This window comes from Rana temporaria, chromosome 6 (genome assembly GCF_905171775.1).
Source record: "Rana temporaria chromosome 6, aRanTem1.1, whole genome shotgun sequence".
NCBI lineage: Eukaryota > Metazoa > Chordata > Amphibia > Anura > Ranidae > Rana > Rana temporaria.
In genome coordinates, this window is record NC_053494.1 from 189,993,266 (window position 1) to 190,018,328 (window position 25,063).

General features: G+C 43.3%; 1 protein-coding gene across 2 annotated transcripts in view; it reads right to left on the reverse strand.

Moving 5' to 3' along the window:
- Positions 1–606: 606 nt before the first annotated feature.
- ACVR2A (activin A receptor type 2A) overlaps positions 607–25,063 on the reverse strand; it is an 86,784-nt gene continuing 62,327 nt past the window's right edge. The window contains exons 3-12 of one of the 2 annotated variants that reach the window (XM_040358026.1): positions 24,631–24,740; positions 23,605–23,759; positions 17,481–17,504; positions 12,006–12,149; positions 10,109–10,252; positions 7,313–7,458; positions 6,999–7,113; positions 5,171–5,309; positions 3,213–3,343; positions 607–1,136 (exon numbers count right to left, since the gene is read on the reverse strand). In XM_040358026.1, coding sequence (XP_040213960.1) covers positions 942–1,136; positions 3,213–3,343; positions 5,171–5,309; positions 6,999–7,113; positions 7,313–7,458; positions 10,109–10,252; positions 12,006–12,149; positions 17,481–17,504; positions 23,605–23,759; positions 24,631–24,740 — 1,303 coding nt within the window. In that variant the 3' untranslated portion in view covers positions 607–941. The remainder of the gene's footprint in view (positions 1,137–3,212; positions 3,344–5,170; positions 5,310–6,998; positions 7,114–7,312; positions 7,459–10,108; positions 10,253–12,005; positions 12,150–17,480; positions 17,505–23,604; positions 23,760–24,630; positions 24,741–25,063) is intronic. The other variant, XM_040358027.1, reaches the window with a different exon arrangement.

Consider the following 25,063-nt stretch of genomic DNA (forward strand, 5'->3'; position numbering starts at 1 on the left):
GCCTACACCCCTCACAAACACAAAAGGAGGAAGGACTACTCCTGAAGATGGGACGAATTCCGAGAAGAAGAAAAAAAAAAGAAGCTTAGTATGTTAAAAGTTGGGTTTTGGTAAGAAACCCTATGCACTTGTTTATGCTGGTTCCAGGGTCCCTATAAACTACAAAAATGAATAGCAGGGGGATGCCATTTTGATGGGTTAAATAAAACCTACCACATTTATTCTTAAATAACACAAAAAAATTGTAACACATACATATATATTCAAAAAAAAAAACGAAAAAAAAAAAAAAAACATGGATCGGTTATTTCAAATTGCTTAGTGTTTTCAACTGTATAATTTAAATTTAGAGAGACTGTGGAACTGAGGTATAGCTTGTTGAGGGAGGTTAAACTATGCTTGGAAGCCTCTTTAAAATGTCCCACAAACTTTTCTTATAGGTTCCTATACACAGAAGAGCAGCACAGGGGAACATTCACAAGCTGTGTCATATTGGCATTACAATAGTCATTTATAGAAACACAACAGCAAATGCAATAAAAACAGTTACCCTTTTTTTCTTAAAATCTGAAATGAAATGCTTTTGATTTAAAAAAAAATATTCATAGGATATATATACACATATATGTATATGTGTGTATATATACATATATATATTTTTATATATATATATATTTTTATAGCAGTAGTTCACTCAAGGTTCAGTCCTTCTCTGACGTGTTTAGAAAACAAAGAGGGAAATCGGTGAGTTGTCCAGAGAGGTCTCCTTGTTTCTTCATGTTTTATTCATTCCATAATTCGTGCCGAACCGTTGCAGGCCACGAGGGAATGATACGCCGGGTGCGTCCCGAGGGACGGACTTTTGCAGTACAGACCAACCATTTCCGCTGAGAGTCATTCCTTAGCTTAGCAGCTGTGAGTCCGTTGGTCTAGTGCAAGTATCATAGGCTAGATTCCTTGGGCGGGAAGTCCACGTTTGTCACCATGGTGACCACTGTTACAATGTCATCTGTGGTAATGATATTTGTGAGTCTTTGCATCTGGATGATCCGCTCCTCCACACAGCCCGCCGATAACCGGGCTTCTGCGTCGTGATCCCAGCACTCCTCGATGGTTTCACAGAGCATCGCCAACCCCTGGGTGGAGAAAAAGTGGGATTCAGTGATCAGAAATTCACATTCAACCATTTGGACACAATCTGATAAATACCTTTAAGTTCACTGGAGTGGTAGCATCACTTACATTTCCCCCCATTATTTTATGCATTTGGACTATTGCTTTGGTATTTTAGGACATTGTTCTAGGGACTATCTGCACCCATGATGATCACAATCAGTCCTATGATTTAGGTCAGTGTTTCTCAACTCCAGTCCTCAATGCACCCCAACAGGTCATGTTTTCAGGCTTCCCATTATTTTGCACAGGTGATTTAAGCAGTTTCACTGCCTTAGTAATTACCACAGCCGTTTCGTCTGAGGGAAATCCTGAAAACATGACATGTTGGTGCGCTTTGAGGACTGGAGTTTGACACCTAAATCAGTGTTTCTCGTCTATGAAACTGAACAGCAGCGATCCCGACGATCTCCGCTCATAAATGGTTTATGAAACAGATGATCTCCCCGATCATCTCCACACACAGAAACTGCCAGTTCAGACAGAGAGAATATATATATATATATACACACACACAATTTTTATTAACATGAGGTGGGCCGTCTGTCCATGTACTGAGCAGTGATCACTGCTTAATACACGCACACCTGGGTGTTTTGGTGAATTTCTGGTACTGTAATCTCGATAAAGTCTCAGGAGCAGAGCTTTTTTTCTCAGAAAATAGGTGCAGGAACTCAACCACGACCCTGATCAGATTTCAAAAACAGTAGAAGGGTCTTAAAGAGGCATTAACTACCAGGATTGCATTGCATACATAGTGCAGAGTTCAGGGGGGTTACACACAGAGTACAGAGCTGTCACTTGTAAACACAGAAACCAGACTTCTGTGTTTACAAGTAATTGTAGTGAGCGGGCACCAAAGGGTCTGAGCCAGAGGTGGTGGAACTGAGTCCCCCCAGAAAAAAGTCCTGCTCAGGAGATTCCAGTATCATGGGGTGTTCTCCATGGTGTGAAGCATTTGTAGATCGTTTCACTTCATAAAGGGAGAAGCAATCTACACGGCTTCATAAACTGGCAACCAGAGGAAAGAAGTGGACATTTTCCTTTGCTATAAATCACATTTACTGTGTCACTTTTTATGCTATTGGATGTTGCTTTTGCACCAAATATTTACTTTTTGTACCCATGATTGCTATAATCAGTTCTATGACAATAGACAATATTTTCTGTTTTTTAGGTTTGCTATACTACCTATGTGCCAGCAGCTTTTACCATTATTGATTTGGCACAAAGTGGATTTTTTTTTTTTACACAGATTCACATAAATTTTCAGCAAATATTACTCATCAAGTTGGTCGTTTTTTTTGTTCCCCCGTAAGATGAAAAGATATATTACAAATACTGAATCCCATGTACTTAAAGCTGAACCTGGGATGAAAAATAATTACTCTTGCAGTGGGTCCCCCTCCACACTGCAGGGGCTCACTGCCTGTTTTGCATGGGGGGGTGACGAAGGTGAAAAAAGTGGGCCCTTGACATCCTGTATAATTGCTTGTCCTGCATTGTACCGGATAATGTTCATGAACGGTCACCTTCTCTTTCTTTGGTGCGTGAGCACGTGGTAACAGGGGCACTTAAAAAAAAAAAAAATTCTGATCACTTTTTGCTGTCACAAGGAATGTAAAAAACCCTTGCGACAGTAATAGGCAGTGACAGGTGCTCTTTATGGAGAGATTACCCAAACCCCTCCTTTGCACTTAAAAGTATTCAAAACGCCAAAATATGCTTAAATACTTTTGGACTTTTTTTAATCTGTGCTGTTGGCCGTCAAGTAAACCAGAAGTGACATTGCTTCCGGGTTACTACATCGGAGACCCGATCAAAGCCAATTCCAGCTTTGTTCTGGACTCCAGCCAGTCGGTGGACATGTCGGCTGGTCAGTCGAGTCTCCCGGTAGCATGGGAGACCCAGGCAAAGGGGCAGACGGAAGTCGTCACAAAACTATTTACACATTCTTATCAACTTCAATTACTTCAGAAAACAGGAGCCATAAGACAACCAAATTCTTTATGGTAACAGCAAAATGTTTTCCTACTTACCGCGTGTTTCTGCCAACATTCCCTTAAAATGGGCCTTTTCTTCTTATGTACTACCACCTCCTGCATGTCCTCCAGAGACGGGTGCTGCCCTATTTCCTCCTCAAACGGTAACATGTACTCGTCCACAGGACCTGACAAAAGGATTCCGACAGATTGAGGCTTAGTCTACAACTGGATAGCATTTATTATTAAATTATTTAGCGAGAAGCCGAACAACTATAACCTACAAAAAGAAAAACGACACGTTTCTAATGTGCCCACACAATTTATTTATATCAGTGTTAAAAATCCGTTATTAAAGGATTTCAGGCTGCTTCAAAATCCTTACAAGACATCAATAGATTATTTTTTTACTGGCAGAACTTAAGAAAAAAATGTTCTGGACCGCCTGCATGCACTGCTTTTCTCCAGAGGGTGTTGTGAGCTGCACAATGCATGACAGGCAGTGGCATTCCCTAATAAAAAGAAATTTAAAAATATATAAAAAGGACAATGCCCAAAGGATGCTGCAAAATGAAGAATCATCAAAAAGAGGAAATACAGATTGTACACAACAGAAAATAAAAACAAACTAGATCAGTAATAAAAAGGGTGAACTGGGGCTGTAGCCTCCCTGGCGGTATGATTATGTCAGATCTTTAAATTTCAAAGCGGTACAATGTTTCTCATAGAAATTTGGCATTTTATATTGTAGGCCTGTAATACTTAATAACACACGTAAATCTGTCCAAACAAGAGTAGTAGACATCCCGGGTATGATAAAGTTTGAAACGGGAAATAAAATTATAACAAGCATTAGGGACAAAAGGGCGGAGAAATGATTTGATACGGTAATGTAATCTATAAGATTACAGTGTACTGTGTTCGGTTTTTTTGTACCCGGGCTACACTCGCAGGGAACGGAGCCCGGAACACAGAGCATCGGGCGTATGATCCGGCGGAGGACACAGCGGGGGGACATCGCAGGATCCTGGGGACAAGGCAAGTACGCTGTACCAGGATTCTGCAATACAATCCCGAGTGTGGCTCAGGGGTTACCGCTAATGGTACTGAAATGTAACCCCGAGCCACAAGCAGGAATACTGCCAGGAGAGTTAAAAAGACCCAATCGCCAGACCATCCACTTCAACAGCAATTTTCTAATGAGATAATATGCATTTTATGTATGTAAAAAACCTCTGTTGTGTAGACATCTAAAGCCCTGAGACTGTTGATGGGCACGTCCATCTTGGATGTGATGTCAGCAGCCCCAGCAGACTCAGAGTCGACACTCAGTCAACACTCTAATTCCCCTCCGCTCCTCCACCAGCCATTACATAACAGGTTATGGAGAGAGGTGCGCGGAGGAGTTGGGCCACCACATACAATTAGGCATTTCCAAAAGGAGAGAGGGCCATCACATGCAATGAGGAATGGGCTGCGATAGGGAATGGACTGTGACCCATGGTATAGCTGTGTGTGAGGCTTAGGCTCGCCAATGTGGGGTGTGCATGAGGATTCCTCCACAGCCGCTACTGGGAGTACTGGCAAACGGAGGAAACTTGTTCAGGCTTCGAGCAATAGCTCAAGGGAGAAGGAAGAAATTATGCTGCACATCCCTATATTCCTATGATGGTGGTGAGGATAACAACCTCGGCCTAGACTCCTACCAGGCCACACTTCCAACATGTTCCCCCCCCCCCCCCCCCCCCCCCGCAATGCTTAATAATGGGGATAAGGAATAGTCTCTCCCGGGAAAGTAATCAAAATGTTCTACCAAGTTCAAAAAGGCAAAGTACAGATACGTTAAAAAAAAAAAAAAAAAAAAAAATTATGGAAAGGAAAGCATCAGAAATACTGTAGTCCTCAGAGGCTAGAAGTATTCCCATGTGTACAAACTTTCAGCAACTACTGGACGTTTCAGGGGATGAGAAGAGGAAGTTCATTATTCTACTACTATATAGCGTGACTGTACTCACCGTCAGATGCCGTGCACCTAGATGCCAGTTCCCAGAGGACGAGGCCAAAGGCGTACATGTCTATCCTCAGGAAGGAATCCCTCTGGAAATTAATAGCACCCTCCAACACTTCTGGAGCCATGTACCTCCGTGTTCCCACCTGAAACATAAAACATTTGATTCAGGTACAAAGGGTGATAACGTGAAGAGAAAAACTTTAGCAAGAAGGCAAGTCTACAGTCCTAGACAAGTTTTTCATTGTTATTCGGTGACCCGTGTCAGGATCTAGAGACGCTGACAGGGGCGGCGGGGCAGCACTCTCTGACCCAATAATGACACCACATAGCCAAATGGGATCAGAGGGTTGACTGACAATGCAGTGTGAAGACAGACAGTGATGTCACTGCATAGCATAATTGGGATAAAGGAAATAGAGGGCAGCCAAAGATGCAGATTCAATGGCTTTGTTGGCCCTCCATTACACCCGTTATGTATTGCAGTGACCTCACCATGTCCACCTTTACAGCACGTTGTCTGCAAGACCTCTTCCCCGCCCAGTGCAGGAAGGACACAGCAGCACCACAGGCAGGATTTGAAGGAGAGATTACAAATAGATTTACGAGTATAAGGAAAGCTTAAAGTGGTTGTAAAGCCTTACATATACCCAGTGAAGTTCAGGTGATACACATGAAACAAATCCTCCTACAGAAGTTGTACTTGTTTATCTGCAGTCTTCTCTACATCCAAAAGGCTAAATTTATAATGCAGTCTGAGCTGTCAGTAAAAAGGGAGCGTAGAGCTGAAGTTTTACACCCCCACACCCCACCCTTTCACACAGGAACAGAGCCGATGCTGTGTGCTGGAGATCCCTCCCTTGTTGCATGCGTTTCTCTTGGTGTCAGGAACTTATCAGAAGTGAATCATGCAGATAGAGGAATGATGCAGCAGACAGAAAGTGCTCTTGAGACAAGTACACACTATAGGGGGATATGCTTTGTTCATATTTCATGTCTGAGGTTTACAAACTACTATATTTTGATTGAAATGCTACTTTAAAGTGGTTGTAAAGGCTCAAGTTTTTTTTACCTTCATTCAGGTAAAAAAAACCTGTGTGCAGCAGCCCCCCTCAGCCCCATCTCGATCCAGTGATATGCACAAGAGGTCTCTTCCTTCTCATTGGCTCCTGCTACTGTCAATCACAACTAGTGGAGCCAATGAGGAGAGCGAGTGGGCCGAGCCATGCTCCATGCGTGAATGGACACAGAGCAGTGGCTCGGAGTGAACCTGCTTGGGTGTTCCTCATAGCAAGCAGCTTGCTATATGGGCACTCAGCAAGAGAGGACAAAATCACCGGCAGGGGACCCAAGATAAGGATCGGGGCTGCTCTGCACAAAACATTTGCACAGAGAAGGAAAGCATTACATCTGCGTTTAATATCACTTTAAGTCATGCATACAGCAACCAGCCTCCAACTGTCAAATCTGATGGCAGGAATATGACTTGTATAGTACAGAAACAAACTGAGGTCAGTTGTCTCACTATAACAGATTAATTTAGGGCACAGCCAATATTTACCAAAATGTGCAGTAACCCCCCCAAAACAACCTCAGTAAATATTAGGTAGAACAAGATGCAGAAATCATGCAAATAAGCATTTCCATGAAGACAAATCTTCTGAATAAAGCCCCACCTACTCCCAGTCATCTCCCACTCGTCACGATTCAGTACACCAGCCCATGGCACATTAAGGTCTACAGAACTTTTCATCCTGTGGCTGGTAATATTGCATTTATTCAGAATCAATCAATTTGTGTACAGAGGTTCAATTTCTACATGTTATGACACCTACCTGACCGTGTGTGTCACCAGCAGATTTACCGGCTTCAAACTTAAGAGCGAGACCAAAATCTGCTAAACAGGCCGTCAGGTTGTTTTTCAGGAGGATATTTTTGCTTTTGATATCCCTGTAGAAAGATGGAAAACATGGCTTAATGATTAGCTAAGGATGTCCAGAGCCTCCAGCATTACACAGTAACCTCAATGTGAGTTTTTAATGCACCTTCTTTATTAAATATTGCAGTCCATACTCAGAGGTGCCTGTGTCTTTCTCTCCAGCATTACCGGAGCAGTGCATGGAAGTACCGACCAACCAAATGCCTTTACCTGTGGGCTACTGCTGGCTTGTGGCCATCTCTGACGTTGGGGATATCTTCGTGGAGGTACGACAGGCCCCTGGCCATCGTCTCAGCAATGTGATACAGCTCATTCCAGGTAAGCACATTTGCCTTCAGATAATCTGTAAGAGAACCCTGCAGAAGAGAGAAAGACTTCAAAATCTTGTATCATTTAAAAGTGTAATGGCTCGTGTCCCCTAGATTAGGGAAGTGTTCAAACAACCTGTCAAGACAGAGAAAAAAAAAAAGTGTGTCCTATTGGGGCGATTTACTTTTGACCCTGTCCTGTAGACCAGGAGTCTCCAAACTATGGACCTCCAGTTGTTCAGGAACTACAATTTCCATCATGCCTAGTCATGTCTGCAAAGGTCAGTTTTACAAGGCCTCATGTACAAGTTATGTAACAGCTTGAGGGCCGCAGTTTGGAGATCCCTGCTGTAGACAAATAAGAAATCTTCCTAAAATTAGGGAAATCTATGATCTGTGCTCCCATTGGAAGATTTCTCCTCCATTCCAGTTTTGGTGCAACTAAACTTTTCAGTTTTTCCTCAGTTTTTGTCCCACTTGCAACAGTCAGACACAGATGGTGTATTAACACAATTTTTCCTTATTTAAAGTGAAATTCCAGCTTTAACATAACTAGCCATATACATGTCCCCTTCCCCTCCAAACACCTATGCTAACCAACCAGTGCAAAAAAAAGATGTACGTACTTATCACCTATTTTCAGTCTGCTTAATTTCGGTCATGTGATCCTGTGTCAGCCAACAGCGACTGCAAGAGAGGAAAGAGCGCTCCAACAACTAGTAAAGCTTGGAGAAGTGATGTCACCCAACAGCTTCTATGGCCCATTTGTTGTTGGCATTCTTCCTTGCCCCTTCAGCCACCGCTGGTTGACAGAGGAGAGCTGAGTCACATGACCGGACTAGAAGGGCCTGAAAATAGGTCATATATCTTTCTTACACAGGTTAGCAAGCATAGGTGTTAGGAGGGGACATTTTTAAGACTTGTTACGTTTAAGCTGGAACTATTTGTATTCTTGGCTGTGCACTACTATATTATTCATAGTATTACCCTGGAAAGAGCATGATGAATACCACATTTAGATTGAAGGGTCCAAGGCAACCCTCTATTTATTTGGCATGTCTATATGTTTGTGTCACACTCATGTGTTTGCTTTGTATTGCCACCTAACAAAGGGGACCTTTGCGTCTCTAAAACTTAATTTTTTATACTGTAAAACAGCCAGTTACACCACATTTGTGGTGATGTGTTTTGGCAATAATTCATGGGGCCAACATAGGCCTCATTCTGGGGATTACAGGCAGTGTGACACAAATTTTTTGATGTTAAGTTTTTACAATTGTTTCCCCTATATGGCCTCTTCCACACGAGACGGACTGTCGCTACGGAGTCCGCCAGCTCCCGCCGGCTCATCAGGAGATCTCTCCGCTGAGTTGGCGGATGACAAGTCCATCTCTACTCACTGAGCGGGGAAGGGCTTGTGCAGCGTCGCTGTCTTCTATGGGGAGATCTGATGAAAACAGACGTCCGTTTTCATCAGATCTCACCCAATCCACCATGGACGGATGGGGACGTATCGCCATCCATCTGATTTTGTCCAATCGGTTCGGATGTCAGCGGACATGTCTCCGCCGACATCCGACGCTCCATAGGACTGCATGGTGCGGCCGTTCAGGTCCGCCGACAAAACTGACAGGCGGACCTAAACGGTCCAACCGTGTGAAAGGGGCCTTAGAGAGATTTCCCTTTCTGTCAAGTAGTGACTGGATCTTTCTCCAATGCAAACCACCAAAAACATTTTTCGGAAGAAAAATCGCACAGCAAGTTTAACTTTCCTCCACTAAACAAATTTGAAAAAAACTGCTGGAGTTGGGCTCTAAATGAATGATTTCTAATATGGACTATTTATTAGATCTAGGATTAAGAATTTTACTACAAAAAAATAAATTCTGCGAACTGTGGAACAGACATTTATCAGAGCGGTTCTGAGCAGGTTGCTACCTTTACAAGTCCTGAAGAAAGGGGCATTTTAGGACCAATTTTCCTTAGATTTGATCAATTAAAAGACAAATTTTAAACAATTAGTCTCAATTCACACTGATGCGATGTGGGAACTAGTGCGATTTCTGAGCGTTTCCCCGCATCTGACTCGCAGGCAGTTCACACTGCTCTCTGCAAACCGCTTCAGGTGTCATTAAAAACTTGACACCTCCAAATCGGTTTGCAGAACGCAGTTCAAATCGTGAAATCGGATTGCATGGGTGTAAACACCCATGCTATTAGATTGAAGTGCAGATAAATAAAAAAAAAATAAAAAAAAAAGGGTCCTGCACCATTTTGGTGCTAATGCAATGCGATTTCAGCCATACCAACTGTATGGCTGAATTTGTATTGCATGTGATGTGCACAGCAATGCGATTCAAATCACATGCAATGTCTGGCATCGCATTAATGTGAACCTAGCCCTAAAGTTTTCCATTTTTGGTTTTGATCCTCCTACACCCCAATCATATTTACTAACTACAGGATTACATTAAGTAACCACATTTGAAAAAAAAAAAAAGAAAAAGAAAAAAAAAATCTATGAATATTTTTCTATAGCAACTCTGTGGTAAAAATGTGTTCAAAAGAAAAAATAGCACCAAGTAGAACTAAAGACGCCATTTATGCCATCATGCATCTAAAAAAATATATGAACGCAAAAGTCATCCAAGAACTTGCCCATAATTTATAACACTTTAATGTCTAAAAGGAATCAAACCTTTTCATGGAAAGCGGTTATGAGCCAGAGATCTGTGTCCAAGTTGGTGCCACGTTTTTCTGCTCCAATAAAATGCAAGAGATTTTCATGCTTCATGCCAGGCAGGCTGTAGATCTCATATTCATTTTGCCACGACAATTTGTCCTGGAGGACAAAACAAAAGCGGTTAGAGAGATTGGATTCACAATTCCCACAGTGGATGAACCTCTTTAGCTTAATAAAGGCAACACTTCTAGTCATTACTAAAAGCCAATCTTACAAGTTCAAACAAAATTCGGATTATCGAGTCTACTCATGGAAGAGCCAGGCTGGGAGTCTTTTAGAGCGACTGCTGTGCAGTAACAGTGGGTTAAGAAGCAAATATCTCAGGAGTGGGTGCGGGTAACTAAGAGTAGATATAGTTATGTGTCTAAATCTCCCTCGACTCCGAAGCCTGATCCGCATTTGGATTGTACTCCAGAGGCTACTGACAGGCGGCAAGGAAGATCTTCAACACCCTCATTGCCTGTTTTAACCCCATTTTTGGCGACAAAAAGGCAGAAACCGCATGCATTGCAGGTGGTTGCAGTGCTTCCCCATTGATCAGAATGCGTCTCACTCAGTGACCTTGCCGCCTGCCAATCGCTACCAGCCAGGCCAACTTTGCTACACGCACAAAGTATCACAGCAGATCAACACCCCCATTCGCTGCCTAAGAGAATTGGGGGGGAGGGGCTGAAAAAATGTGGCTTAATGGCGCATATTTGCAGCCCCCCCAACCAAAAGTCTAAACAAGGTTTAACACTTAAGGGGGTGTTGGTGTTCGTGGGAGGAATTTGGGCATTGGGAGAGCGCGATGGCTGTACTAAAGTAGATATCCTTTGTTTCCAGCCTGTTTATACAATTTCACAATGGGGCTTATACTATGTTGGATCTGATGTAGGTATCCGTTCCACAATAGTGTGATATATCCAATACCTGGAGCTGATAGGATAAAAAACAAAAAAACACACACACACACACACACACACACATACGCACGCACACATACGCACGCACACACATACGCACACACACACATACGCACACACACACACGCACACACACACACACACACACACGTCAGTATGTACAACAGGGGTGGCCCATCTATTAGGGGCTCCGCCCCCTCTTTCAAGGTCACCCCCTATATGCAATGAATTGATTCATGCATACCATGAATCTATCCAAGGTTGTCGCAGCCACCCCCCTATTTATGCGTCAGGCACTTTCAGGGCACCGGGTGCATGAATTACAGCATCTTTTTTTTTTTTAGCAACTGATAAGAGGCTCCAATAGGCTTCAAAATAGGGTGGGCTTGGGTCGCAAAGGATAGGTCCGGAGCCCAGCTAGATGTGTTGCAACAGCTAATGCATATTGGCTGTTGCAACACTGGTCCTCCTCCCGGCCAAATCGGAAGTGGGTCCGATACCAGTCACCCGATTGTCTGAAAGGACAGGTGATCCTATTGGACACCTAGGAGCGGAGGAAATGAACAGCAGAAGCGAGGATGCCCAGTCCCGGCTGATGCCTGGATGCCCGTTCTCCACCACCGCTCCTCGGATGCCTGCTTTCTAGATGGGGCAGGTCCTGGTGGACCGCCCGGCACACAGCAAAAAAAAAAAAAAACACCAACCGCCACTGATGCACAAGCAATGACAAGTTCAGGATATACTTTCTGTGATGTCACCTATCATATTTGCTCCTAGTCACGCCAGGAATTAAACAGTCACTCAGTCTGGATAAAGTCAGAAGATTTCTTGAAGAAACATTTCCTAAAAACACATTTTTCTTCACTACACTCTGAACGCTGGGTAACAAGCCCGAGCAATCAGGTTGAAGTATCTGGAAGATCACGTTTAAACATGCCTGCACATACCTGTATGGGGAATATTTTGACAGCTACGAGTTCATTTAACAACTGTGCCTTCCACACGCAACCAAACCTCCCCCGAGCTTTCACTTCCAGTAACTGAAGAGGCTTCAGCCCCAGCAGTGGAGAGGGCGGTGGAGGTCCTGGATCCTGAAAGAGAGAAGGGGGGGGGGGGTTACAGTCTCTCTAAACCCAAATTTATTAAACCAACATTTGTCACACATGCAAGAAATCTAGCATTGCTTTTCAAATGTGTACAGTCAGTGTAACCCAGAATCGTAAAGCTCCACATTCAGCCACATTAAATGAAAAATCTGTTTTTGTCATTAATTTAGACCATAATTTGTGTTCAATACATACATGTACATAGATATGAATAAGGCTTACATAATAATGCAACAATTATGCCCATTGTTGGTATCAGTAAATGAAAAAGTGCCCCAAGGACTGGGAAAAAAAAAAAGCAAGTAAAGGACCGCATCTGGCCCCCGGGCCTCAGTTTGGAGACCACTGCACTAGACTATAGTAATAAAATGGGAACAGTTGTGATTTGTGACCGCTAATCTAAACAATTGCTGCACTTTTAGTTACCATTTTAAAAAAACACACACAAATTACAGATGGCCTATGGGACAGCACACAGCTTTTAAATTTGAGAATGAGAAAGACAGAAAAAGGAGCTTTACGATTCCAAGAAATGGCTTTTCTGGCCCGATTTTACCCATAAAACCCTAACTATAGATTGAATTGAAAGCCTTATTTTTAGTCTGCACATAATTAAGAAAAAGGAGGAAAGAAAGATTTATGTAGGTGGAAGCTGCTGCCCATCAATTCTTGGCATTCTAAGCGTATTGCATAATATTAAAAGAAAAAAAAAAGCTAACTTCGGGCCTTCTCAGAATTCTGATCCTCATGCAGGAAAGGAAAATCAGATCAGACTGGAAAATGTAAACAAGCATCTCCTCCATGTACCATCAGCACTGACCTCCCTGGTCCCTTGTGTCATTCCCTAGCTAAATGTAAGTGAACCTGTGCCCAAGACTACACACCAACATATATTTATATATTATAATCAAGCAGTAAAAAGATTAAAAAAAACGAGCCCCCCAGCTACAGTGCATCTGGAAAGTGTTCACGACACTTTACTTTTTCCACGTTTTGTTATGTTACAGCCTTATTCCAAATTGGATTAAATATTTTTTTCCTCAAAATGCTACAAAACAATACCCCATAAGGACAACGTGAAAGACATTTGTTTGAAATCTTTCATTTATTAAAATAATAATAAATAAGAAAAATCCCATAAACACAAGTATCACAGCCTTTGCTCAATACTTTGGTGAAGCCCCTTTGGCACCAATTGCAGCCTCAAGTCTTTTGGAGTATGATGCTGCAAGCTTGGCACACCTATTTTTGGGCAGTTTCTCCCATACTTCTTTGCAGGACCTCAAGCTCCATCAGGTTGGATGGGGAGCGTCTGCACATCCATTTACAGATCCAGAGATGTTCAATTGGGATCAATCCTGGGCTCTGGCTGGGCCACACAAGGACATTCAGAGTTGTCCCATAGCCACTCCTTTGTTATCTTGGCTGTGTACTTCGTTGTCCTGTTGGAAGATGAACCTTTGCCCCAGTCTAATGCCGTGTATACACCATCACTTTATGTGATGAAAAAAAACAACGTTTTTAAAAACGTCACTTTAAATGACCGTGTGTGGGGGGAAAACGTCGTTTTAGGTCTTCTGAAAAACGACAAAAAAAAAAAATTGAAGCATGCTTCAATTTTATGTGTCGTTTTTCAAAACGTCGTTTTTTTACTTCACAGAAATTGACCGTGTGTAGCAAAAAACGTCGTTTAAAACAACGTTTTTACACCCGCGCATGCCCAGAAGCTAGTTATGAAGCGAGCTTCAAGGGAAAACGTGGTGAACGTAACCTCACTTTGCTAGAACATTGTGAGAAAAATGATGGTGTGTAGGCAACTTCGTCTTTGAAAATTGAAGTTTCAAAAACGTCGTTTTTTACTTCACAGAAAATGTCGTTTTTTTTCCCATCACATAAAGTGATGGTGTGTATGCGGCATAAGGTCCAGAGCGCTCTGGAGCAGGTTTTCATCAAGGATGTCTCTGTAAATTGCTGCATTCATTTTTCCCTCCATCCCGACTAGTCTCCCAGTTCCTGCTGCTGAAAACCTTCCCCACAGCATGATGATTTCACCACCATGCTTCACTGTAGGGATGGTATTGGCCAGATGGTTTCCCCAAGACAATATGCTTGCCATTCAGTCCAAAAAGTTCAATCCATTTTATTAGACCCTAGAATTTTGTTTCTCATGGTCAGAGTCCTTCAGGTTCCATTTGGCAAACTCCAGGCGGACTGTCATGTGCCTTTTACTGAGGACTGGCTTCCGTCTGGCCACTCTACCATACAGGCCTAATTGGTGGAGTGCTGCAAAGATGGTTGTTCTTCTGGAAGATTCTCTGTCAGAGTGACCATCATGTTCTTGGTCACCTCTCTAAGGCCCTTCTCTCCCCCCCCCCCCCCCCCGATTGCTCAGTGTGGCCAGGCAGCCCGCTCTAGGATGTGTCCTGGTGGTTCCAAACTTTTTCCATTTACAGATGGAGGAAACTGTGCTCATTGGGACCTTTAATGCTGCAGAAATATTTCTATACCCTTCCCCGGATCCGTGCCTCAAAATCCTGTCTTGGACTTCATGGCTTAGTTTGTGCTCTGACATGCACTGTTAACTGTGGGTCGTTACATGGACAGGTGTGTCATTCCAAATGATGTCCAATCAACTGAATTTACCACAGGTGGACACCAATCAAGTTGTAGAAACATCTCAAGGATGATCAGTGGAAACGGGATGCACCTGAGCTCACTGAGTGTCATGGCAAAGGCTGGGTTCACACTACTACACTACTTTCATCCTACTTTGCTCTGCTACATTGGTCCTTCATTTATCCTACATTGGTCCTACATCCATCCTACTTTCATGAACAGGATACTACTTTGGTCCGACTTCAATGATATTCAATGGGCCTGAAGTAGGATCAATGTAGGACCAAAAGTAGTACAGGGAGCATTTTCAAAGTCGGACCGACTTGTGTAGGACGCTACAAGACGCTCTCATAGGGAAACATTGAACACAGAGCAAAGTAGGATGAAAGTAGTGTAGTAGTGTGAACCCAGCCAAAGGCTGTGACTATTTATGCGCGTGTGATTTTTTGTTTTTAATTTTTAATAAATGTGCAAAAAGATAAAACAAACTTCTTTCACGTTGTCATTATGGGGTATTTTTTTCAAATTTTGAGGAAAATGAATTGAATCCATTCTGGAATAAGGCTGCAACATAACAAAATGTGTAAAAAGTGAAGCGTTATGAATACTTTCTGGATGCACTGTATATAGCTACAAGCATTGCAGAGAAATTCGAAGTTTATAACAGAGGCACAGAAGCTTTTTTTATTGCATCAAAATTTTGGCTGCCTGCCAGCCCTCTATGTAGACACAGTGGGTGCTGCTGAAGGCTCAGGCAAGAATATCTAAATACTCAACTTAAATGCAGGATCTTGCTAGAAGGTGGCAGTAAGACCCTGCATTTACAAAAAGTATCGGCTATAAAAAATAAAAAAAAACATCCCATGTGGCTTTGATGCCGAATCTGTCCCCAGCCAGCTCTGCACTGAGGACTGAGTGATCAAACACTGCTGACTGCTCAGTTTTTTCCTTTGCTCTGATCGGGGAGCTGTGACTGTCCCGTCGCCAGATCTCTTCAGAGCTCACTGGATCTCTGGGATGTGGAGGGGGAGGGAGAGGCTGGTTTAGACTTAGCGGCTCACTGAGAGGCTGAGCCAGCTGCCATCCAGACTTCTGGGTGGATCTTGACCACATGCTCGGGATCTCTTTAGGGCCTGGACTGGGTCTGTGAAGTGAGCCGACAGCGGGCTGAAAACAGGTCACAGAGGTGCAGAACGAACTGCACTCCTGGGATCCATAGGATAAATACAGCCCCAAAAAAAAAAAAACAATGTTGTGTAAACAATGTCACTGCTCAGGACCAACATGTCAATATCAGCAATGCAAAGCTTGTGGCACCTGCACAACCGATTACACACTATTGATGTTGACATCAGCCCTGACAATGTAGCAGCAGCGCATGCGCAGAATCACTGGGCTCTAGAATTGCAGAGGTATTTCTGAATAACTGGGCTTCAGTCAATCAGAATTGCAGAGGTATTTCTCTGTATGCACCGGCACTGCATGAAAGACTCATTTAGGGCTGATAGGTCAACATCAATAAAAGTTGAATCAGTGGTGCAGGTGCCATTGGCTACACATTGTTGATATTGACACATTGGCCCTGAGCAGTGGCAATGATCAGAGAAATTACTGTTGGCATGTAAATGTTAACACAAACATCCTACATTTTCTCCATTGTTAAAGGGGAGTTCCAGACTAAGTTTATTAAAAGTCAGCAGCTACAAAAAGTGTAGCTGCTGGCTTTTAATAAACAGACACTTACCTGCTCCACGGCTCCAGCGACGTGCCGGCCGGGGCTCCGCTCCTCGCCGTCCGGCGTCTTCGTTCCTAGTGTGGGCACCCGGCAGTGACAGCTTTCGGCTTCACGGCCGGGCACCCACTGCGCATGTGCGAGCGGCATTGCGCCTACAGGGAGGGGCTGCAAGAAGGCGATTAAGTTAATCACCTTTCCAGCCCCTCGGCAGAAGGAGGAAGTGGGACATTCTCCAAATGTGGCATGTAAAGGGGCGAGGAGTGGGTTAAGCGGAAGTTCAATTTTTAGGTGGAACTCCGCTTTAAAACACACTAACATTCTACTGCCAGGTGCAGCTGTCTGAGTGTATAGACTTTTATATTGCTTCATATAGATGCATACAAAAGTAGACTTTGTACACGGCGTGCGTTTTTAACGCCTATGTGAATGAGCCCCAAGCTGTTAGAAACTGACTGAAAAACAACTTTGAAGTTTTTGTTGTGCACTTTGAGAATGAATTGCTTCACAGAACAAGCACCTAGAGAGCTCAGGGGTGGTTTGTTTTAAATCCCTTTTACTGCTTGTTAACGATTTGTAAATACTTTGCTGTTCACAGTCTGGGCATTAAAAAACTTAATATGTTTTAACATTAAGGCTCGTGACGGGAAATAACCCAACTATTTAACAATTTCTAACACTAAACCTCTTTACAAATATCAAAGACAGCAACAATTACATTTATTTTTACATCTAAAATGTGCTTAATGTTGCACCAATATCATCCTTCTAGAGCGTTAATATAAAACAGTGGCAGTCTAATCCATAGGATAGCTGAGCGAAGCGATGTGTTAGATGTTACCATGTGACTGGCACGGTGTAGTGAGCAGGCTGCGGGCGTGTTTGCCATGTTACAATACATAAAAACCTCACAAGTCTATCATGCACAGCACTGAGTGTTATCAATCTGGGGAAACAAGTCATCTTACCTCTATCATTATGTGAAAGGCGTGCTTGTGAAGAAAAACACATATGCAAAAGAAATTACTATCTGTGCCTCAGCAAAAATACGATCATCTTGCATTCGTAGCATTACAACTATAATCTTCACAAGACCATGCAAAAATCATCCCAAATCCCAATCTATTGAGAAGGTCCAGGAGTCATTCATGGCACAAGCTGCAGGGCCCACTGGGCAGCCTATGGCAGGGTGTGCTTTTACCTTTACACACCAGAGGGCGCTGTTGTAATAAATATATGTTAAAAGTGAACATGAGCACATTGCTTATCTCATAAGGCGGCGAACATTCCAACGTTTCATCAGTGGAATGCTTTCTATGGAGCTTTACACTCGGATGACAGACTTTCTTCCATAGAACACACAAATCATAGCAACTCCAAGAATTCTGTAGCCAGTACTTCAATACTTTCTGAAGCATACAATATTTCAAAGTCTCTCTCCTAGGCCCGGTTCACACTGATGCGAGTTCACAACGAATGTGATGCGCCAAAAACATTCTAAATTCGCATGTCATCCATAAAGTCATTGTTTTCAATGACCGTCGTTCACATACATGCGTTGCGATTCTTCTGAATATGATGCGATAAAAAAAAAGGGTCTTGTGCGAGTTTAAAGTGTTGCAAATTTTGTCTCCATAGACATCAATGTAAATCGTTGTGGAATCACATATGTGCGAATTCCAACACGCTACTCTCCACAAAAAAACAGGAAATACACAGGAAGTGAACACTTTTTTTTTACATTATGATTCCATTGGCTAGAACATCGCAGAATGTCCAACTCCTGAAATTCACAGTAAAATCGTGGTAAATTCGCACCTCACACAGGACAAAAAAACTGAACATATTTGCAGTGCAGCAGTGTGAACCAAGCCCAACACATCTTTTGAAGAGAGAGAAGGTGGCTTTCACTAAACATTCACTGGTCAGGTGACTCAATCATTTAAAAAGAAGATTCACCTGCAGTGAAAGTTTGATAAACGTGAGATCTGGTAAAGCTTGGTGACAACATGCATGTTGCTTTGCCTAGTCCAGGGGTAGGTGACCTCGGCTGTCCAGCTGTGGAGCAACTACAAATCCCATCATGCCTCTGCCTCTAGGAGTCATGCCTGCGATTGTCAGGGTCTTGCAACGTCTCATGGGACTTCTAGTTTCAAAAAAGCTGGAGGGCCGAGGTTTCCTAGTCTGAGTTTATCTGCTGATGTGACAGGCAGAGCCCTTGCGTCTATGCCAGGAAGAAACATTGGTCAGTATTGCAGATTTTCTTGGTCAGGCTTCAAGGAAGCAGTGTGTGGCTTACAGATATGTCATGTAAACCAAGTTCCATATTTTTTTGGGTTGCACAATGTTTTTTGAAAACTACTGGGGCCCCTTGACTGCAAGCGTTTCCTTTTTTTTAGGTGAAATAATCCTTTAAAGACCATGGTGCCTGTTAAAATGTGTGCGTGCCATTTATATTACACTGTTTTCACCACTATGTTTCCGATCTCTGCAGCCGAGCATCGGGAAATGTCTCCCTGGCTGTCATTAGCGCAGCGCCGTGCTGACTCCCTGGCGGGCTCTGCACGTGTACTATGCGAACACACTGGAGCTCATCCTTATTCAGCAGGTACCAGCTGAAGTTTGATCAATGTATGGGCTAGCTGGTTGTACACAAGTCGCTCTAATTGATATATAATCAAAATAATTTAAGATCATCAGCTATAGCCGACAGCACTGATCACTATTCTGCCGGCGGGAAGGTTCCCTCCATGGCAAAATACACAGCACAGTGGGAGAGATTCCCCCATACACCTTGAATGTCTGATGGGGAAATAGATGGTTTCATTTAACCAACGGGTTGAACAAAAAATAATCAGCTCCCATAGCCGTCTAACAACCAGGCGATTAATAGTCCCGATAAATAATGACTCAGCTAAGCTCTGGGGTCTTGGATTAAACTCCATTCAGTGAAATCAGCTGCATGGGGTCTGCGCCTCCCTCTCTTTACCCGTATGGGATTCATGCTGGTAGGTATATCAGCAGACAGCCAGATAGGCCCCTAGCATCCATAGAGGATTGCAGAAGGGAAACCATATAATCTGAATAGATGAAGGAACCCCTTCTAAGCAATCGCCTATTACTTCAGTACAGGTGCCCTTTAAGGACTCCCCTGCTTTGCCTCTATCAGATTACAAAGCTCTGGAAACCTAGCTGTGCCTATTCAGCATTTAGTGACTCTTATAGATTGATGACGCTGAAGCCATCAATACAGAGCAGATGGAAGCAATACACTTCACTTTACTCTGCGGCTTCCATTGCAATGCTTTCTACAACTCAAACATGGAGGTCACATGAAGGACATTTGTAAAGGCGATCAAATACACAAGAACTCACCTAACGGCAATCAAACCCTCAGATGAGATCCTCACTTAATCTGTACATCACACACTTACTGGCCACTTTATTAGGCACACCTTGCTAGTACCTGGGTTGGATCCCCTTTTGCCTTCAGAACTGCCTTCATTCTTCGTTGGCATAGATTCCACAAGGTGTTGGAAACATTCCTCAGAGATGTTGGTACACAGTGACATGATGGCATTGCACAGTTACTGCAGATTTGTTGGCTTCACATCCATGAGAATCCCCGTTTCCACCTCATCCCAAAGGTGCTCTATTGGATTAAGATCTGGTGACTGTGGAGCCCATTGGAGTACAGTGAATCCCATTGTCATGTTCAAGAAACCAGTGGTGAGATGATTGGAGCTTTGTGACATGGTGTATTATCCTGCTGCCATCAAAAGATGGGGACACTGAAGTCATAAAGGGATGGACATGATCAGCAATACTCAGGTAGGCCGTGGCGTTTAAACAATGTCCAATTGGTACTAAGGGGCCCAGAGTGTCCTGAGAAAATATCCCCCACACCATATCACCACCACCACCAGCCAGAAACATTCGTACAAAGCAGGATGGATCCATGCTTTCATGTTTATGCCAAATTCTGACCCCACCATCTGAATGTCGCAGCTGAAAAGCGAGACTCATCAGGCCAGGCAACGTTTTTCCAATCTTCACTTGTCCAATATTGGTGAGCCTGTGAGAATTATAGCCTCAGTATCCTCAGTGGCACCCGTTGTGGTCTTCTGCTGCTGTAGCTACTTTGAGGATCGATGTGTTGTGCATTCACAGATGGTATTCTGCATACCTTGGCTGTAACAAGTGGTTTTATTCGAGTTAATGTTGCCCTTCTATCATCTCAAACCAGTTTGCCCATTCTCCTCTGACATCAACAAGGCATTTTTGTCCACACAACTGTCGCTCACTGGATATTTTCTCTTTTTCAGACCCTTCTCTGTGAACCCGTGAGATGGTTATCCCTGAAAAGCTCGTCTGGCACCTACAACCATGCCACATTCAGTCACTTAAATCCCCTTTCTTCCTCATTCTGATGCTTGGTTTGAACATTAAAGTCGTCTTCACCACATCTAGATGCCTAAACGCATTAAAGTTGCTGCCATGCAATTGGCTGATTAGCAATTTGTGTTACCAAGCAATTGAACAGGTGTACCTAATAAAGTGGCCAGTGAGTGTATGAACAATGCTTGCTACTATACAACTTCCTATTCCTGCCTAGACCACCAATCCGATTTAAACTTCTAGACAAGTAATGTGGCAAACCTCTTACAACTGACAGGGATATCATTTTAAAGCAAAATAAAAATATTGCCAAAATGGTTTGGGTTGCGAACTACTGCAATGCCTAGATGAAGACTGAAGCCCAAGCAGGTAGGTTCCCCATTTGCACTTAATTTTCAGTTTACAAGTTGGGGGATTTTTATATACAATGGTCTTTTCATCAAAAGCAGATTACGCCTAACGTGAAGCAATGCTTTGTCTATGCAGGGCAAAGCACCAGGTACATTTCAATCCCTACCAGCACTCCCCTTACTGCACTGCCACCGTATTCAATGGAGTTAGGTTATAAAAAAAAAAAAAAAAAGTTCCAGTCAGTCCTGCTTCAGGTGTCCAGCGGTGTAGTCCTCTTGATCCAGAGGAAGAAGCGATGCCTTTGCGACAGGAAAGGTGGGGGCCAGCCAATGAGGGGACATTTGTGCAGGATTGATGGTCCCCCCCCACACCAGAGGGAAACGGCAACATAGGACTAGAATGGGGGGCTCGCCAGGTAAAAACTGATGAAAACTATGTAGGTTGGGATCTAGGGGGGGGATCCTATTTTGCCCCAGAGTGAGCTATAACTATATACAAAAATGCGCAAAACGTGAAACGAAATTTGAAAATCTCCCATTTTAACACATAGTGGAATTTAAACTACACCCACACAAAACCAGAGATATTTTGCCGGGCACAGTATTAGGTTTGATAAGGAAGGAGGGCCCCCTAGTCATACATTTAGGGTGCATGTACCCCCGTGTGTGATTAGCTGCGAGAACCCCAGCAGATTTCTGCGATTAGGCAGCTGGCTTTTGAAAGCCAATCGCGCCCACTCACATTTAATTGCTCACAAAGCGATCACATGAGTGAAGGCAGGCAGTCCACATTCAGGGCTGATCGCTGCTTGAGCAGGGTAGGACAGCTTATGCCAAAAGAAATGGCCCATTAACACTATACAGTCCACAATGCCCGTGGGGTCAAGGCCTAAACAAGTTCAAAGCACCTAAAATTAAGGATGCAGGAAACCCCCCCCCCCCCCCCAGCAAATCACAATGCACTGGTATGGTCAGGCTGTTTTTAAAAAGGATTTCTCCCTCCCTAGCCAAACCTTAGCAAAACTGGCCAATTACATCCCATCAGCAACTAAGCAAAACTATAGCTCATGCCTGGAAGAAGAAACTCACTCCATTCACAGAGGTGGGACAGGATAGATACCTTCTTCATTAGACCCCTTTCACACTGAGGCACTTTGCAGGCGCTATAATGCAAAAAATAGTGCCTGCAAAGCACCCTGAAAGAGCCGCTGCCATCTGCCGGTGCACTAGCAGGATGGTAAAAAAAAAAGTCCTGCTAGCTGCGGTCTCTATGCCGCCATTGAAAAGAATGGGCACTGTGGCTATACCGTCGCTGCAGTGACGCTTTGCGGTGGTTTTAACCCTTTATCGGCCGCTAGCGGGGGGTAAAAGCAGCCCAATAGCAGCGCAAAATTTACGGTAAAGCGCCGCTAAAAATGGCAGCGCTTTACCACTGATGCAACCACTACCCCAGTGTGAAAGGGGCTTTAATAAAAAAGACTAATAAGCATGTATGTTGTACTTTTGCAAAATGTTTGGACGATGCACATGATTATTTTGTAAATGAGGACAACTGCTTGGTTCTCTTTAGTTGAACCCCGAGCATCCTATCCACCCTTCTAAAAAAAATAAAAGATGCATTATAGATTAATTAAATGTGAATGTTTTTTTTAAGTGAAATGTCAATGATTAGTACCAGATAACAGAATGTGCCTAGTTCTTTTAGAGCAGATAATCACAGATGCAAAATGTTCCCTGTGCTGATGACTGCTTTGTCATCTGTCATCCGAGCAATCATTAACTCGGATAAATTTACAGTGCGATTTTCACATTTATTACCACACACTGCAGCCTTGAAATTCTTGTGTGACCTGGGTTGTACACAGGGGAGCTCCCCACCTTTATCCTACTCAGCAGAAACCTGCTTCTCTGTGGGCACAAATAAAACCTGTGTGAGCAGCACCACGCATATTAAAACCGATTAGTTATTTTAGCTGCAGATCAGTTCTGTGGCTACTGCTGCAGAGTTTCATCTGAACTAAACCAGGGAAATACGTATTATTTTCTGTTGGTTTTAAAGGTCAGTGTTGGCTGCGTCTCCCAGGTGCAGCCCAACCTTGGAAAACCATTACGTAATGGGTTTTGCGAGGCCAGGTTACATCTCACTGGAAAAAGATAAAAAAAAAAAAAAAAAAAGTAACGCAGGGATAGCAGCAGCCTTACTTTAGACTGTCATATTGGCCACAGGAAAGGGGGTCCTTCTGCTGAGTGGGCTAAAAGTTGGAAATCCCGTTAAATTTTTTTAATCCTACAAGCAGAACAGACAGATTTCTTCAGCGCTAAGCAGTTCACATCGGATACATACCTGTGTTGGAACCAGCACCGGAGGATAAGCAAGCTTATGATGTCTATACATCCAGAAGGAGAAAAGGATGATCACAGCTAAACCCATGATGGGAACCAGAGCGTAAAGCAACGTATTGAACAGAGGAGGCTTTGGGGGAACTGGGAGAGAAGTGGCTGCAAGATAAAAGAAAACCAGATGAAAACAAGGCACTGCAAATAGTCAAAATAATTCTAAATTGAATGAAACATTGAAATAAAATGGATCCACACTGTAAAAGCCTCCATGTCCAAACCACAATAAAAGTGGCGGCAGGGCATCCACGAGAGCATGCAAGGCAGGACTGCAGAGTGCTACTTCTAAAATCCTTCAGATAAACGGGAAGATAATTTACAGTATTTTTTTTCTGTGCTCTTGAACCCATTTATGATCATGACCCGCTCTAGCTATACAAGTCTATTAATAGTGCCAAGAATAATGCCCTATAAGCTATAGCAACTAATTAAAAGATGTATATATATTTTTTTTACCTAGCTGGATGCAGCATACGCTCAGATGCTGCATCTGTTCCCCGCCGGCTTGAACACTGAGAACCGAGCAAACACCGCCAATTACTCGGGTCTTACAGCTTCGGTCAGTCATCCCTGTCTGCTCTGCAACCATGGGAGGGAGCGGGAGGCTCAAGCTCTTAGCGGCATGCTGAGAGGCCAAGCCGGGTGCTGGTTCAGGATTCTGGGTGGATCCCGGCTATATGGTCATGATTCTTCCTGAGGCTCGACCAGCTCTGTGACTTCAGCCTGCTGTCTGCTGAAAACAGGTCACAGTAGAGTGCAGAATGAACTGCACTTCTGTGATGCATAGGAGAAGTACAGCTAAACAAGCTTTGGTTGTACTTCTCTAACTCTATTAATGGTTTTGCAAATTCATGCTTGGTGACTGGTGATTGGCTGCTAAAAGTTACCGCACTCAATTAAAAGCAGTAACGCCAGTAACTGGTGGCAATGCTGTACAATGCAGGATCGCCATTAAAGTTAGGAGGATACGTACGCTGGGTGACGTCAGCCTCTGGAAAGTGGAAGAAACGATCATTGCATGCACTGCCTTCACAGCAACAGAAGAAGACATCTGGGTTCTCCTTCCGCTCCACACATTCATTCCTGAAAACAAGGGGAAAAAAAAACATTAGCTGATTCAAGGGAAAAGAAAATCTTCAATAACGTCTCATAATATACGGTTATCCAAAAACAATCAAGATTTTAAACTTCCGCTCGTTTTTGAAAACCTTTAGTGGAAGAAAATAGTGATTTGCAGGATATTTACCACCCAAAAAGGGCCAGTAAACTAAGACAAACCCATGGATCTCAGAAGTGGGTATTAAAAATATTTTTTTTCCCCAGTGTTTTTAAAGTTATGATACTTCGGACGAAAGGTATTCTTGAGCTCCTTCTGTGAGCCAACTATACCCAAACTATACCCATCC